This window comes from Limanda limanda, chromosome 16 (genome assembly GCF_963576545.1).
Source record: "Limanda limanda chromosome 16, fLimLim1.1, whole genome shotgun sequence".
Classification (NCBI taxonomy): Eukaryota; Metazoa; Chordata; class Actinopteri; order Pleuronectiformes; family Pleuronectidae; genus Limanda; species Limanda limanda.
The window spans coordinates 16410146-16423104 of record NC_083651.1 but is presented as its reverse complement, the minus strand read 5'-3'; the positions used below and the strand labels follow the sequence as shown (position 1 = coordinate 16423104).

At 41.3% G+C, this 12959-nt stretch overlaps 1 protein-coding gene across 1 annotated transcript in view; it reads left to right on the top strand.

Moving 5' to 3' along the window:
• Positions 1-1786: 1786 nt before the first annotated feature.
• rapgef4a (Rap guanine nucleotide exchange factor 4a) overlaps positions 1787-12959 on the top strand; it is a 32334-nt gene continuing 21161 nt past the window's right edge. Inside the window, exons 1-4 of the mRNA XM_061088160.1 lie at positions 1787-1854; positions 4824-4966; positions 5055-5143; positions 5762-5908. Of these exons, the coding sequence (XP_060944143.1) occupies positions 1787-1854; positions 4824-4966; positions 5055-5143; positions 5762-5908 (447 nt within the window). The remainder of the gene's footprint in view (positions 1855-4823; positions 4967-5054; positions 5144-5761; positions 5909-12959) is intronic.

Here is a 12959-nt window from a genome sequence, read left to right as displayed (position 1 = left end):
TTTAATACAGTAACATAACAATAAAATGTAACATAAGATAAATTACTTGCAATCATTACCAGATAGGAAATTTGATTATTTATCATTTTCATCTCAGTGGAACATAGCTATTATTTTTGTAATTGGTGCAGATAGTCAAAAAACTGTTGTTTGGGTCTGAAGTCAAACTTTCCAATTTTGGGGCAACCCTAACCCGAAAAGGCAAAATTCTACTTGGGTAGAATCTTATCTGTAAACAGTGGAAACTAACCTCTAGTCCTACATGGTCCATGAATTATTCTCTCAATCATAACAGTGTATCTGTTGTACTTTGACTCTTTCCCCATTGGCTAAGTAACGATGGGAAAATAAACTTCTTAACCGCAACAAAAAAAGTATGTGAACAGACAGAGTGCAGAGACGGCTTTGTGAAACTGCACCACAGAGTCTCTATACTTCTGTCGCCGTTGCCACGGCAACTGAGGGAGGCCAATGACCTTTTCATTATGTGGCCTCTTGTTACAAAGCATCAATTTCTCAAGGCCATTATAGAGCGGCTCCCAATTTGATAGGCGACAAGCCAAACTGTCCCTATTCAATGGAGGCAGTTGCTGTCAGCCATTTAATTATAGACACTGCAGACACAATGTGCAGGTTTTGCGTTCTTACGTTCATTCCTGCAGAGCCACCGTGGTCATCATGATAAGAAGAGGCAACGCTCAGTGTTACCACCAAGCACCTTGTCTGTGCTTTGCAACACTAAATCCTGCAGAGAAGTCACTCATTGTGCAGATTGGACACAGTATATAGACGGTTCCCTGCAATACTTGTCTTTGTGGCCATTGTTTTCACACATGCACCATCAAATATCCAATTTCATTATTCTTCCTTTGATGACAATTACACAATACTCTTTCAATTGACCCACTAACCGAATCCCTTGCTCATTTTCACTTGTTTGAAGTGTCATCTGAAAGTGTAATAAATCGTAGTGCCATAATTATCCCCTTGAATATGATATTTTCATAGAATCACAGTGAACAATATTTTTTATATTTGGACAAATTCCATTTCACAGCCAGGTTTTTAAGATCAGTGAGCTGCGTGGGCGAGAAAGTTTTATGTGGTGACAAAAGCGGAGCAAAGACATTGGCTGGAATGAGCTGCTGCAGTGTGTGGGCTGTGTTGCCCATGTTTGAGATGAACTGTTAAAAAATCACTGTTATTGTTTCATAACTTATGTTGCTTAAAGGGGAGAGAGTTCTACATCAAAGCGAGATATTCTTACTCACAAATAACGTTGAAGTCACACTGCTATGATCGTTCCCTCACTAAATGATACTGAAAAGAGTTTCTAACATTTGGTATGTCCTCACTCATATAGTGTGGATGTCATAAAAGGCACAATACAGCTTGTAAATAGGCCATCAAGTTAAATTAACAGCTCTGTGAAAGAGTTACAAACATAACAGTATAACCTTAATGAAAGCATTGGCAGCTAAGTATATAGTGGGAAAATTTCCACTCTACATAAATATATATTAACTCTGTCTGCAGTAGGGACCTTACAATGACAAGGCTCCATCACAACACTCTTCACTACTTTACATCTGGTCCCCCCCCTAACTCATTTAGATGCTGCTGATGCCGGACAGGTGAGCAGCAGAGACTATTTGCCTGTGGGGAGTGAGAGAGTGAGTGTTTGGAGGCAGATGAAGTGGTCCAGCCCTCTCCTCCTCCTCCTCCTCCTCCACCTCCTCCTCCTCCGCAGAAGCAACAGCAGCTGCAGCAGCAGGAGAATCGCAAGATGGTAGCAGCGCACACTTCTTCACATTCGTCAGAATCTACTGAGTGGATTATTTGTCTGGACAAAAGGTAATTCATGTTAATGTAATGTCAGTGTCTTTTTTTATTTTCCCAAATAATTGAATTTAACAGAATGATGGGGGATTTTTTAGCAGACTCTGTGCATCATGCTTCAAAGGCTGAATGAAAACATTGCTGTCGACTCTGTAGTTTTAATTTCCCAGTGGGATTGAGACTCACAGATTGAATCAGGATGATCATGAAAGCCTCAGGTGTAAGGTTATACATGTATATGATGAGTTCATTTGTTTGTCATTACCTTACTGCTGTCTGAGGGTTTAAAGCAAAATTAGTTTGCACAAACTGTAGCTCCGGGGCCAATAATCACAGCATTCACACAACAGAATATCAAGTAGGTGTTTGATGTGCTTAAAAAAGTTAATTTGCACTGACTATATTGTACATTATTTGACTCTAATATGCACATCCAGCAGCTTTACTTACTAAATTATAATCGTGATTATTGATTATATCCAGGACAAATAGTGTGATGGTTTATAAACCTAAAAATACTTTCTAATTTGTACCCAGCAGTCTACATGCAAAGTGTGAATGACTAAAAAGTGTTATTCTGGGTGTAGAAGTTTAAAAAAGATACTTCAACACATTTCCCTTATAGTCTCTCTGGATAATGTACACACACTAAGCTGCCACTTATTTGCTAGTTTTGTTTAAAAGTTCAATACAGCATTGAACAGCCCGGTAGCTTCTGTGGACACTGTCTCCGAGGTGTTGATTATTGGAGGTTGTGAAAATAAATAGATTGCAGTGCAGTATAGATTTGAATGTTTCATAAGAATAATAAGCCTCTAGATGCCTCATTATTATCATCATGGAATATGCCCTGCAGCCTAGAGGCCTGTTTGTTCAAAATTCAGCCTCAGATTTAATTCAGCCACAAATCACTGTGGAAATCTTGACCTGAAAAAAACGACAAAAAACTGTATGCACACCTGTCCTGCGGAAATCCAGGAAGTGCTTAGGTGGTGTGATCTCATTTGATGATAAGAGCTTTGAACACCTTACAGATCTATGATTCCTCGTCCCTTTGCGCACCACTGACAGATGTGTCGCACAGCTGCAATGTGAATATCTGCAATTTACAGCAAATAACTGCAATGTGTGTCGCTGTATACATGATTTAATGAGGTTTTACACTTTACACTTAAAATGGGTGGCTGGCCACAGCTCAGATAAGACACATGGGATGAAAGGGGGAGAACGAGGGGCGCATTTCAAACAGAGGTTCAAAGTACATCATCTATAAACAGCCACGTGACGCAGTGTGCCAGACGTGTTTACACAGTAATATCCTCTGGTTAGTTATAGGCCTTTGCTTTTCCAGCAGAGAGCCTGTGTGCTCCAGCCGTGGGCTTCACCTTATCACCCTGTCGCAATTAAATGTTGCAGGTCACTCACTGAACTTAATTGCGCTTCTACAGAAGATACCACAACAAAAAGACAGTTTGATAAAGAGCTTAGCAGATGCAGAAATATACAAAACCCTATATCTCAAAATTGGACTTTAGCTTTGTTAGTTCTTATTTAGTTTGTCGCGTTCATGTTTCATAGATACTGAAAAAGCTGCTTCATTCCGAACACATTCTGTCCTGCTGTATCAGCGCTTTCTTTGAAGGTGTTTTTTTGTGTTGTTTATCTTGTTTCCAAACAGACATCTTGGCTTGATGTCTGAAACACAGGCTCCCACACATCTCTTTGTTGTGCCTTGTTGTGCTCACTCTGCCACAGTACACCATGTAGAAGTAGGAGAGTAGATTTGTTCCTTTCCTGCACAAAAAACAATTGGGAGTAGATGAGGGGATCTCCCATACATGTGGCTGCAGGTGTGATCACACGTCTTATCAGGAAGTGCAGAGAATGGAGATAATGTGACTCTGCTGTCAGGTAACAGGTTGCCAGGGAATACATGATGAAAGAGTATTTTGCTTGAAAGCTGGTGCTTAAACACTTTTATTGTACCACGAAAGAGCGGAAAATTATTAGCACGATAAATCTTTTTTAGAGAGCCAGAAAAGTGTTGCAGCACTGAAGCAAAGCTTCCTTTCCCCTTCCTGAATTATTGATACAGTTATATTTCACTTTTTAAAGGGAGAAGGTGATTTCAGAGGTGTTTGTATGCTATAGAAGAACCACCCACATGTTACATCAGAGCTTTTGGATTCAGTGTAACAAATGATGACACACCCGTAGTGATGTGAAAGCAACAAAATACAGAAACAACATACTTTTATATTGAAGTTTAAGTATTTCTATAATTCGAAAATCATCTAATGTCGATTTTCATAATAAAATACTGACTTTTATTGTTGATCTTTTTTTTTCAGTACAAAACACTGAGATTAAGTTTTTATTTCTATCATGAAGATGATATATTTTTCACGAAACGTAGTAACTGCCTGTTAACCCGCATCTGCCCCATCCCTCACTCAAGTTGGCTGGAAATCAGTTTTATTTAGTTTTTACTTAACTCTGCTAGCAAACAAACCAACAAACAGACACATTTGGAAACATAACCTTCTTTTGTTGTCATAATTATGAATGGGAAACTGTGATTTTTCTGAAAGCTCTAATATTTTAACTATATTGACTGAATTGGCACATGCCTCATATCAGCCTGGGACATTCAATGTAATTAAACCAAACTTTAATTTACATGTTGTTATATTGTCAAAGCACATGAATCTAATCCTCACACAAATAACCCTGGAGTCATGCAGCACATGCTGTGTTGGTCCAGGCTGCTTGCTGCTCCAGTGCAAGTGTAAGGCTGAGTTATAACATTGAGTTGACTATGAAAGTTAAAAATACTGCTGTGCAGGAATCGACTGGTGTCACATCCCTCCTACAGAGCTAGAGATGGAGTTACGCTGCTTGGGCTGCAGCCTATTTAGGTGCGTCATGGACATTTACTTGCACAGTTACACATCACACAACACATTTCTTCCTCATTTCTCCAGACCAGCAGAGCGCTCTGGAGAAGATGTCGACATCATCCTTGCACGTCTGAAAACTGCAAAGGCCTTTGAGAGATTCCACACCAGCTTGCTGCAGCAGATCTGCCTGTGTGGATTCTACGAATGTTTGGAGAAAGGCATCACGCGTATGTCTGGCCACGAGCTCTGAAACAACAAAATAGGTCATAAAAAAAAAAAGGTTGATTTATTCAAACTGGGCTGCGTTTTTTTCAGTGTATCGCCAAGGAGACATCGGCACCAGCTGGTACGCCGTCCTCTCTGGTTCTCTGGACGTCAAAGTCTCTGAGACATCACGTCACCAGGTATGACTGATATGATTACACAAGCATGACACCCCAGTTTTAACTGAAAGGTTGGATATCAAGGTAAAAAAGGGCGTGTTTCATCTGTCTGGACTATAAGCATGTCACATACAGCATATCAGGAATCCTCCCTTCTTTTTCAAACTATTTTCTATTAAATAATCACTTTGTGTGCTTATCCTTTAAATGTACAACATCTCCGTGCATGTCTCGGGGAAGATTAGTTATTTCATCAGTAAAGCCTCACTTGAAATTCATCACACATGCAAATTAATTCACACCCAAGCTTGTTTGGAGTGTACATGGGCTGTAAAGAACGTTGAACACTTTAGTTTGAATATTTTTTGAATACCATGCAGCTCAGTGCACCTCAGTTTGTCTGTATGCTGATTGGAGTAATATCTGTGCAGATTAGAGGGCATGCGTCTGTCTACCACAAGTGCTGAGGTGATTGCCTCTAACCCTTTGAGAGTAGAGCACTGCTTCTCAAGTGTGAAGCACAAAGCATTATCTTGAGAAGAATGAGGACATTACATTTGCATAGTTCTTGTCTAACTGCATGTGCTCCTGTAATGAAGCAATGGCCCATGCAGGGAACTCCCTCTGTTTCTGTTACAGGATGCTGTTACCATATGCACACTGGGGACCGGCACGGCGTTCGGAGAGTCGGTCCTGGATAACAGCCCCCGACATGCCACCATAGTGACACGGGAATTAAGCGAGCTCCTGCGTATTGAACAGAGGGAGTTCAGGTCTCTGTGGCAGGTGAGCACCTCTGATTCACCTCTGATTCACACTCTTATCACTGATGTGTTTTGTTCCTTCAGAGGACAAAGACCACACACATTACATAAAGTAAACACATTTCATTAAACTGAAGAATTTTTTTCTGAATTTATACCAGCCAGGTCATGTGACTCTGACCAGCAAGTGACACAAAAAGAACACTCAATACACCAGGGTTTAGGTAAAAAAGGCAAAATCTATATTCACATCAGGCTTCTGGGTCATGCAGAATAAGTTAGTCCGAATTAAGCTGGCAAAAATCCAAAATATAACTTACATGTCACTTTATCTATAGATCCATCCATTCCCAGGGAATCTAGTGAAGATGTCAAAAAATGCCATGTCTCTCAAGGTTAAAGAAAGTTGAAAAAACAAAATAATCCCTGACCCAGATCTGCTACAAAATGTAATGGGTTATTCCCTGACTCATACTACACGGTGAAGTATACCGGTAAAAAATGTGTTTTTTACTTAGCTAAAATAAAAGTATGACTCATTTTACATTGTTAAAGTCATTGATTGCAGATCTGTAACAGTTGATCAGTCGCATAGGGCTAAACTAATCCCTGTACATTATCCTCTAATCATCTGATCTACCATGGAGGAGGATTCTAGTCGTCTGTTTGATTCTGCTCTTGTTGAAGAGTCGAGCTGAGCACAAGCCAAAGTGTAGGTGGTGTCCAACTGTTTGTGTGGATGAGTGAACGGAGGACTGTGAATTTATTGTTTGGGCCGCTGCATGAATATTGTGAGCTGTCCACTTATTATACTGTAGCCTTCTGCTCCCAAGTTTGTGTGTGGGCTTGGATATTGGTTTTATTGGGGCAGAGGAGGTTTGCACCTTGTGACCACTAGATGGAAGTACAGTTCTGAGGAGAAGCTGTCACTCCAGTCCTGACTCTTCCAGTAAAGTCTTCCAACACAAGTAATAAACTGTATTTATGTAGCCCTTTTCTGAACAAAGTTACAATGTGCTCAACAGAGAGAATAAATATAGAAAGAGAGGAATTAATCTAATTCACACACAAAAATAATCAATACATTTATTAAAGGCTTTGAGATAAAAAGTATAAAAGCACTAAATTCTAATTTCCCTCTAGCTGTTGATTATTTTTAAAAATCCAAAAACAATGTGAACATGTAACGCGATGACTTGTCGTGGAGAAGAATGTACAGATATTGGCTGATAAATGTGTTGGATTAAAAGTGAAAAGAACATGAAAATAAATACTTAAGTAAAGTACAGATACATGAAAAATGTACTTAAATACATAATACACTGATCAGCAGTGTAAGTCAGATCCATTATATTCGTGCAACACCTGTGAGAGAACTCGGAGTCTATCTTGCTGTGTCGGGACAAACATTAAACTTAACATAATACATATTTTGATTTATTGTGACATGTTAGTTGAGAAGTCCGAGTGGGTTGTTTTTCCTGAGTCTTTCACCTCTGCCTCTCCTGGGGCTGTTGGCTGGAGGGCGTCCCGCTGCGTCGAGGCTCTTCTTCTCCCTCACAGGCCCCCGCCTCTGTAACGGGCTGGTTTCCTGAGAGACACAGCCCATTTCCTCTGGGACTGAAGGGCACAAGCGGGTTAAATTAGGACCTGTGTGTCTCTGTCAGGACAGTGGTCAGCTGTGGCTGGATGTGTGTTCAGGATCACTTGGAGATACTGCTGCTGACCCACACTCACTTCACCTCTGCCCTGAGGCCACCTCTTTTCTACTCAGGTTGGTTCCAGATGAGATTCTATGGCCTCTGACTCTGGTGCATCAGATTGTTGTATGTTGTCTCCTCCGATCTGTGTGGGTTTGGTTGTTATATAATACAATGAATTTGAGGTATTTTGTTACATCATGTTTAACTGATATTTTGCAGTTTACAATGCAATACAATTTGCAATGTTGGATCAGTCTTGTTCAACGGCATTGGATAGCAAAATTCATGTCATGTGTTCTCTTTTCCAACTCAACAACATCACACTCTACAGGAGAGTCATTTTTTCTGGAGGTGTCTCCACTGATTCGTGTGGTGTTCCTCGCTGCCTTTTTCTTATTGGTTCTTCACTTGGATTTCTGGATTTAATTGGATTTCTGGTTTCCACTGTGCTGAATCATATAGCACTAGAAACTTATTATGAGCATCATTTTCAAGGCTCCAAGCAGAGTGCTTTTACATGTTTGGATTGGATATGCAATGTTTCCTCTTTAAAACATGTGCATCTCCGTTCATTGATCCAGTTCATGTTGATTTGCATTTATCCAAATTATATATTCATTGTATTTCCTGATGTATTTTAGCCCAGAAAACCATGACAACAGTTTACAGCATTAGCATCAATCCTCTGTTGTTAAATGGGCAGATTGTGTTTTGTTTCACAAGTCGGCAAAACTGTGACTGAAGGGCTGTCGAGTCAAAATTCCCACGATCAGCCTGTTGACTGAAAATCGTTACACTTGCTCTCGTTTTTTTTCACGATTAGTTGTTCTTACAGCAGTTTTGCCAAATAACTCTGGCAGTGGTGTTTATTTGGTCCTCTCAATTTTTGCTGCAATGCAGAAAAACTGATGTATGTTTTTCATTGTTGCTAGTGGCTCCACGCTGCAGACTGTCTCTTGCCAGTTTTACTGTGGCGACAAACTGTCTCCAACTTCCGTCCCTGCACGGGAGGATCACTGGCTGCTTAAAGAGTGTAGTTCCGCTCCCTCACTCAGGTTTAATTTAATCTGAATGGCATTTTGCGATGCATGAAAACATAAAGCTGCGTGAGGTAAGTAAACCCTGAAAACCTGTGAACAGAGGAAATGTTCTTTGATGCCATGCAGCTGGAGAGAGATTGTAAAGGGACGATTTCAAGGGAAATGCACCACTTATCGTGCTTTGCTGAAGAAGAAGCCCGAGGAAACAAACGTACACACCTCCTCCTCCTCCTCCTCCTCCTCCTCCTCCTCCTCCTCCTCCTCCTCCTCCTCCTCCTCCTCCTCCACCTCCTCCTCCTACTCCTCCTCTTCCTCCTCCTCCTCCCACACAGATCCTCCCTTAGGCCGAGCACTTTTCCAAAAACTATGCCAGAGTGAGCACACCAATGCCCCAATGAACCAATGGATCCAATTTTTTATTCATGTATGTCCATGTCAATTATTCAGTGTATATCCCCCTCCTGTGTTTACTTCTTCTCCTTATGCTAATATGAGGATATGGATATATCATTTTCTTTGTGCTGTAGATGCAACAAATGCATTTTATTGCAAGTTTTCCTTTTTCCTGAATGTTCCAATATTTTCTGCATGTGTGACTGTGACAAGTGCACACGAGGGGACTCTCCATGCATGAGTGGTCCATGGACATCACTCATGCATGCAAGTTTGATATTTTCTTGTGCTGCTGACTGCTACAACCACTACGACCGGGGCTTCCATGCTGCTGCGCTCGTGACAGAAGCCTAATCCTGTCACTGGGAACAAGTGACTGTGTGCTTGTTTGTTTAACACAGCAGATATGGGCCAAGCTGAGCATGCGCACACACACACTCACACACACACACACACACACACACACACACACACACACACACACACACACACACACACACACACACACACACACACACACACACACACACACACACACACACACACACACACACACACACACACACACACACACACACACACACAGTTGCCTGATCATCAATTCGCTTTTCACTGTGTTTCCTGCTTCCGACAGCCACTGTGATTGAAACATCACAAGTGTAATTTGTTTTTTTTAGGTCGTAAGGCGGCTCTGTTACTGTCACAGCAGTGTGCATGTGGCCCGGACAGGAAGCTTTGTTATTGTGCATCAAATTACACATCACGGCAGGACTGTTGCACGGCACATGCTCTGAATGCCACCATGCTCGGAGCATGTCTGCCGGGTGCAGAGCTGAGATCACGGCAGGGTGTTCGGTGGGTCACTAGCATCAGTCCATGTAGAAGTAGCCTGGTGGGCAGCCAATGGAGAAAGCTGACGAACAGGAAGTGGCAGGGGCGCAGCGTGCCCTCTGGTGTCTCAGGATTGGGGCGGAGGGGGGCTGGAAAAAAAACACGAGACCACATGAGTTGTCTGGCTGTTCAACATCCATGTGCCGATATGTGCACGGGGAGATTGAATCGAAAACGTTTGTGTTTCATCCCTTTTACCGCATTATCGCTGTTCATAGAGTTAATGAAAAAGCCTGGCATGAGAACTGGAAGCTGTGCAATACAAAATACCTAAAAACCTGCAATCCCTCTGTCTTTTATGATCCAACAACTTTTCCTCTAGCGCCACCATGAGGCTGACGGTTTTGGGTCAGCGTCAAATTTCTCAAAATCTAATTTGTGGGTGGAAGGAGGAGAAGATAATGAAGATGGAATATGTTCTCTCTCCAGTGCCTCCTTTTCCCATTGTCCCTCATAAAATATAATGTACTAGAGTTTGAAATTGGTGCCTGTTCAATATAAACCCTTGTTCCATGAAATTCAAGATGACCAATGACAAATCCCAAAAAGAGGATTAAACATCCATCTCATGGTTTTCCTAAAATCATAGAGGCCAATCAGTTTAAGTGTGTTCTGTCAGTCGGGACTTTAAAGTGACAGAGTCCGATACGACACTGATTCAGCTGAGCTGTTGTTGTTTCTGGTCCTTCTCTCTGTTTCTAAGTTACATTTCTTGATGTTATGAATGAGGTTGGAGTAAATGTCAACAAGAAACAAGAAACTATATTTACCTCTGCCAAGTAGGTCGTCTTTTTCATCTGTTTTCATCTGTTTATTACACAAAACTACTGTGGATCACCACTAAACTTGGTGGAAGGATGCAGGATGAGTCAGGAAAGAACAAACCGAACTTTTGTGCGGATCCAGCTATTTCTTTTTACTTTCTTTTTGGACATTTTCACCAAAATCCCATAATTCATGGATCTAGATGAAAAAAAGGGGCATATTAAGGGGAGTGTGTGGAATTTGGTGTGGCTTTTATGAATTTAAAGGAGCTGTTGGACCTTGGTGAAGGAATGAACTCTACTTAGTTCTATTGTAGTTTGAAAAAAAGGCCTCTCCAGGGTCGGAACAATTTTACTTTAGTAACGACAATTGTTCTCTTGCAAATCTGCCATTAATCAATAGAGACAGAGTACTATCCCTTTGAGAAACGCTCCGGGAGTTTAATGCAGCTGTCCTGTGTCTTTGATAAGTAACAAAATCAAAGATACCATCTGGTCTCTGTACTTAAGAGGAAGAGGCTCAGCGATAGGAGCAGGAGTCTGGATGATGCTGTCTGCACATCTGTCTGTGCATTACAGGGTTGGACGTCAGAAAAACTTTGGCGTCCAGAAAGGACAAGATTCTAAAAGCTTAACTAAATGATGATGGTTTGTGATGAAGGTATTAGCAATTAATTTTGACATCTCAGCTGCCTTCAATGTGAATGGCCTGGCTCGACTTGCATCGCAAAGATTGCTGTGCTGAAGATGAATGAATGACTACTCTATCAGGAGTGTAGTGGCTCCAGTGGGGGGTGGGGGGGGAGAGAGAGAGAGAGAGAGAGAGAGAGAGAGAGAGAGAGAGAGAGAGAGAGAGAGAGAGAGAGAGAGCATGCTCCTGTGTGCTCACTGACTGGAGTTGAGTAATCACCCTAGCAACTGCTGCACAGAAGAAGTCGGCGGCTGGCACTCTGCTGCTCTTACACAGTGTGCTGTGCTCGCTCAGTGACTGTGGTGACAGGGCTGCTGGACCATGTGTGACCACGCTGCATGTGACCCACGGCCAGTGTGACACTCTGGGATTCTCAGAAGTGGATTTACATGCTCGGAGTGTTTGTTAATGCCTGGATGAAGAGGGTGTGGAGGATCTCCCAGTCGTAAACAACAACAATAGGCTGCATGTGGACGCTGATCTTTGGGTAATCTTTCTCAAACTTTTTGACAGAGCAATGCTTTTTATTCATAAAGAGTACTGTGTAAGATTTTTGAGCAAGTTGAAATTTGCAGGATTAGAGTTTCTGCAGAATTTTTCTTGCTTATGTTGCAAAACTTCCTGGAAAGTCAGAATTTGCATTAAAATTAGCTAAATGTCTTGCATTTCTACTTACAATTAAAAAATGTGGAATTTATGTTGGAACTGTTCCAGTTTTTTTAGAAAATCAAATATTTATGAAGTACAGTGACACTCTAGGGACAGTTCTTCCCCCACTTGCTTCCAGAAGTGTGCCTGCAAGAGTTCAGAACATTCACTGGATGCCTGGAGAACAGTTTGCACTTATGTAATCTGGGGGTGAATTATTTAAAATACAAGAGTGCATTCATGCACGTTGATGCTCACAATGCCATAATGTGCTCAGGCATGTAAGAGCGAGGAGGAGCATGAACTGAAAATGTACCGACGTGACTTAGTTAATATCTTCACCGATCTGACGTTATGACGCAGATAAGGCTTGACTTATCTGTGGACTCATACACATAATCACCCGAAGCATAGCAACAATGTGGATCACACAGAGATAGGACTGTATGCTCAACAGCTTCTCACTTAATGTTTACAGTGTTTGTGATGTTTTTATTCACAGGACGCGTGAGTTAACATGACACAGTGATGGTACAGGACATGTGAGAGCTCTGCTGCTGCCCTGAACAGTGAAGTTAGTGTGTGAGAGCGAATAAACACAACCGAACTTCACTGGGGTGAAACAGATTGGGCTCATAAATTATTGCAGGCATTTCCATATGTTGTCTTTATGTTTGTATTATTATTTTATGTAAAAAGCTGTGTGGTGAATGAATGCAGAATCAAATCAGAGATAACTCTGTACTCTACATACAACTGTCAATTTGTCAAGTAAATCAAAAATTAATTAATCTTTTGTTTTAGAAAATGTAAAAATTTAATTTTTCTAAACCGAAATATTGTCATTCGTGGATCTTGTTACCTGTTATTACAGAGTCACATTTGTTCGGTAATCATATTTCAACAGCCAGACAATGAGTCAAGTTCTGATCGTTTTCATGTC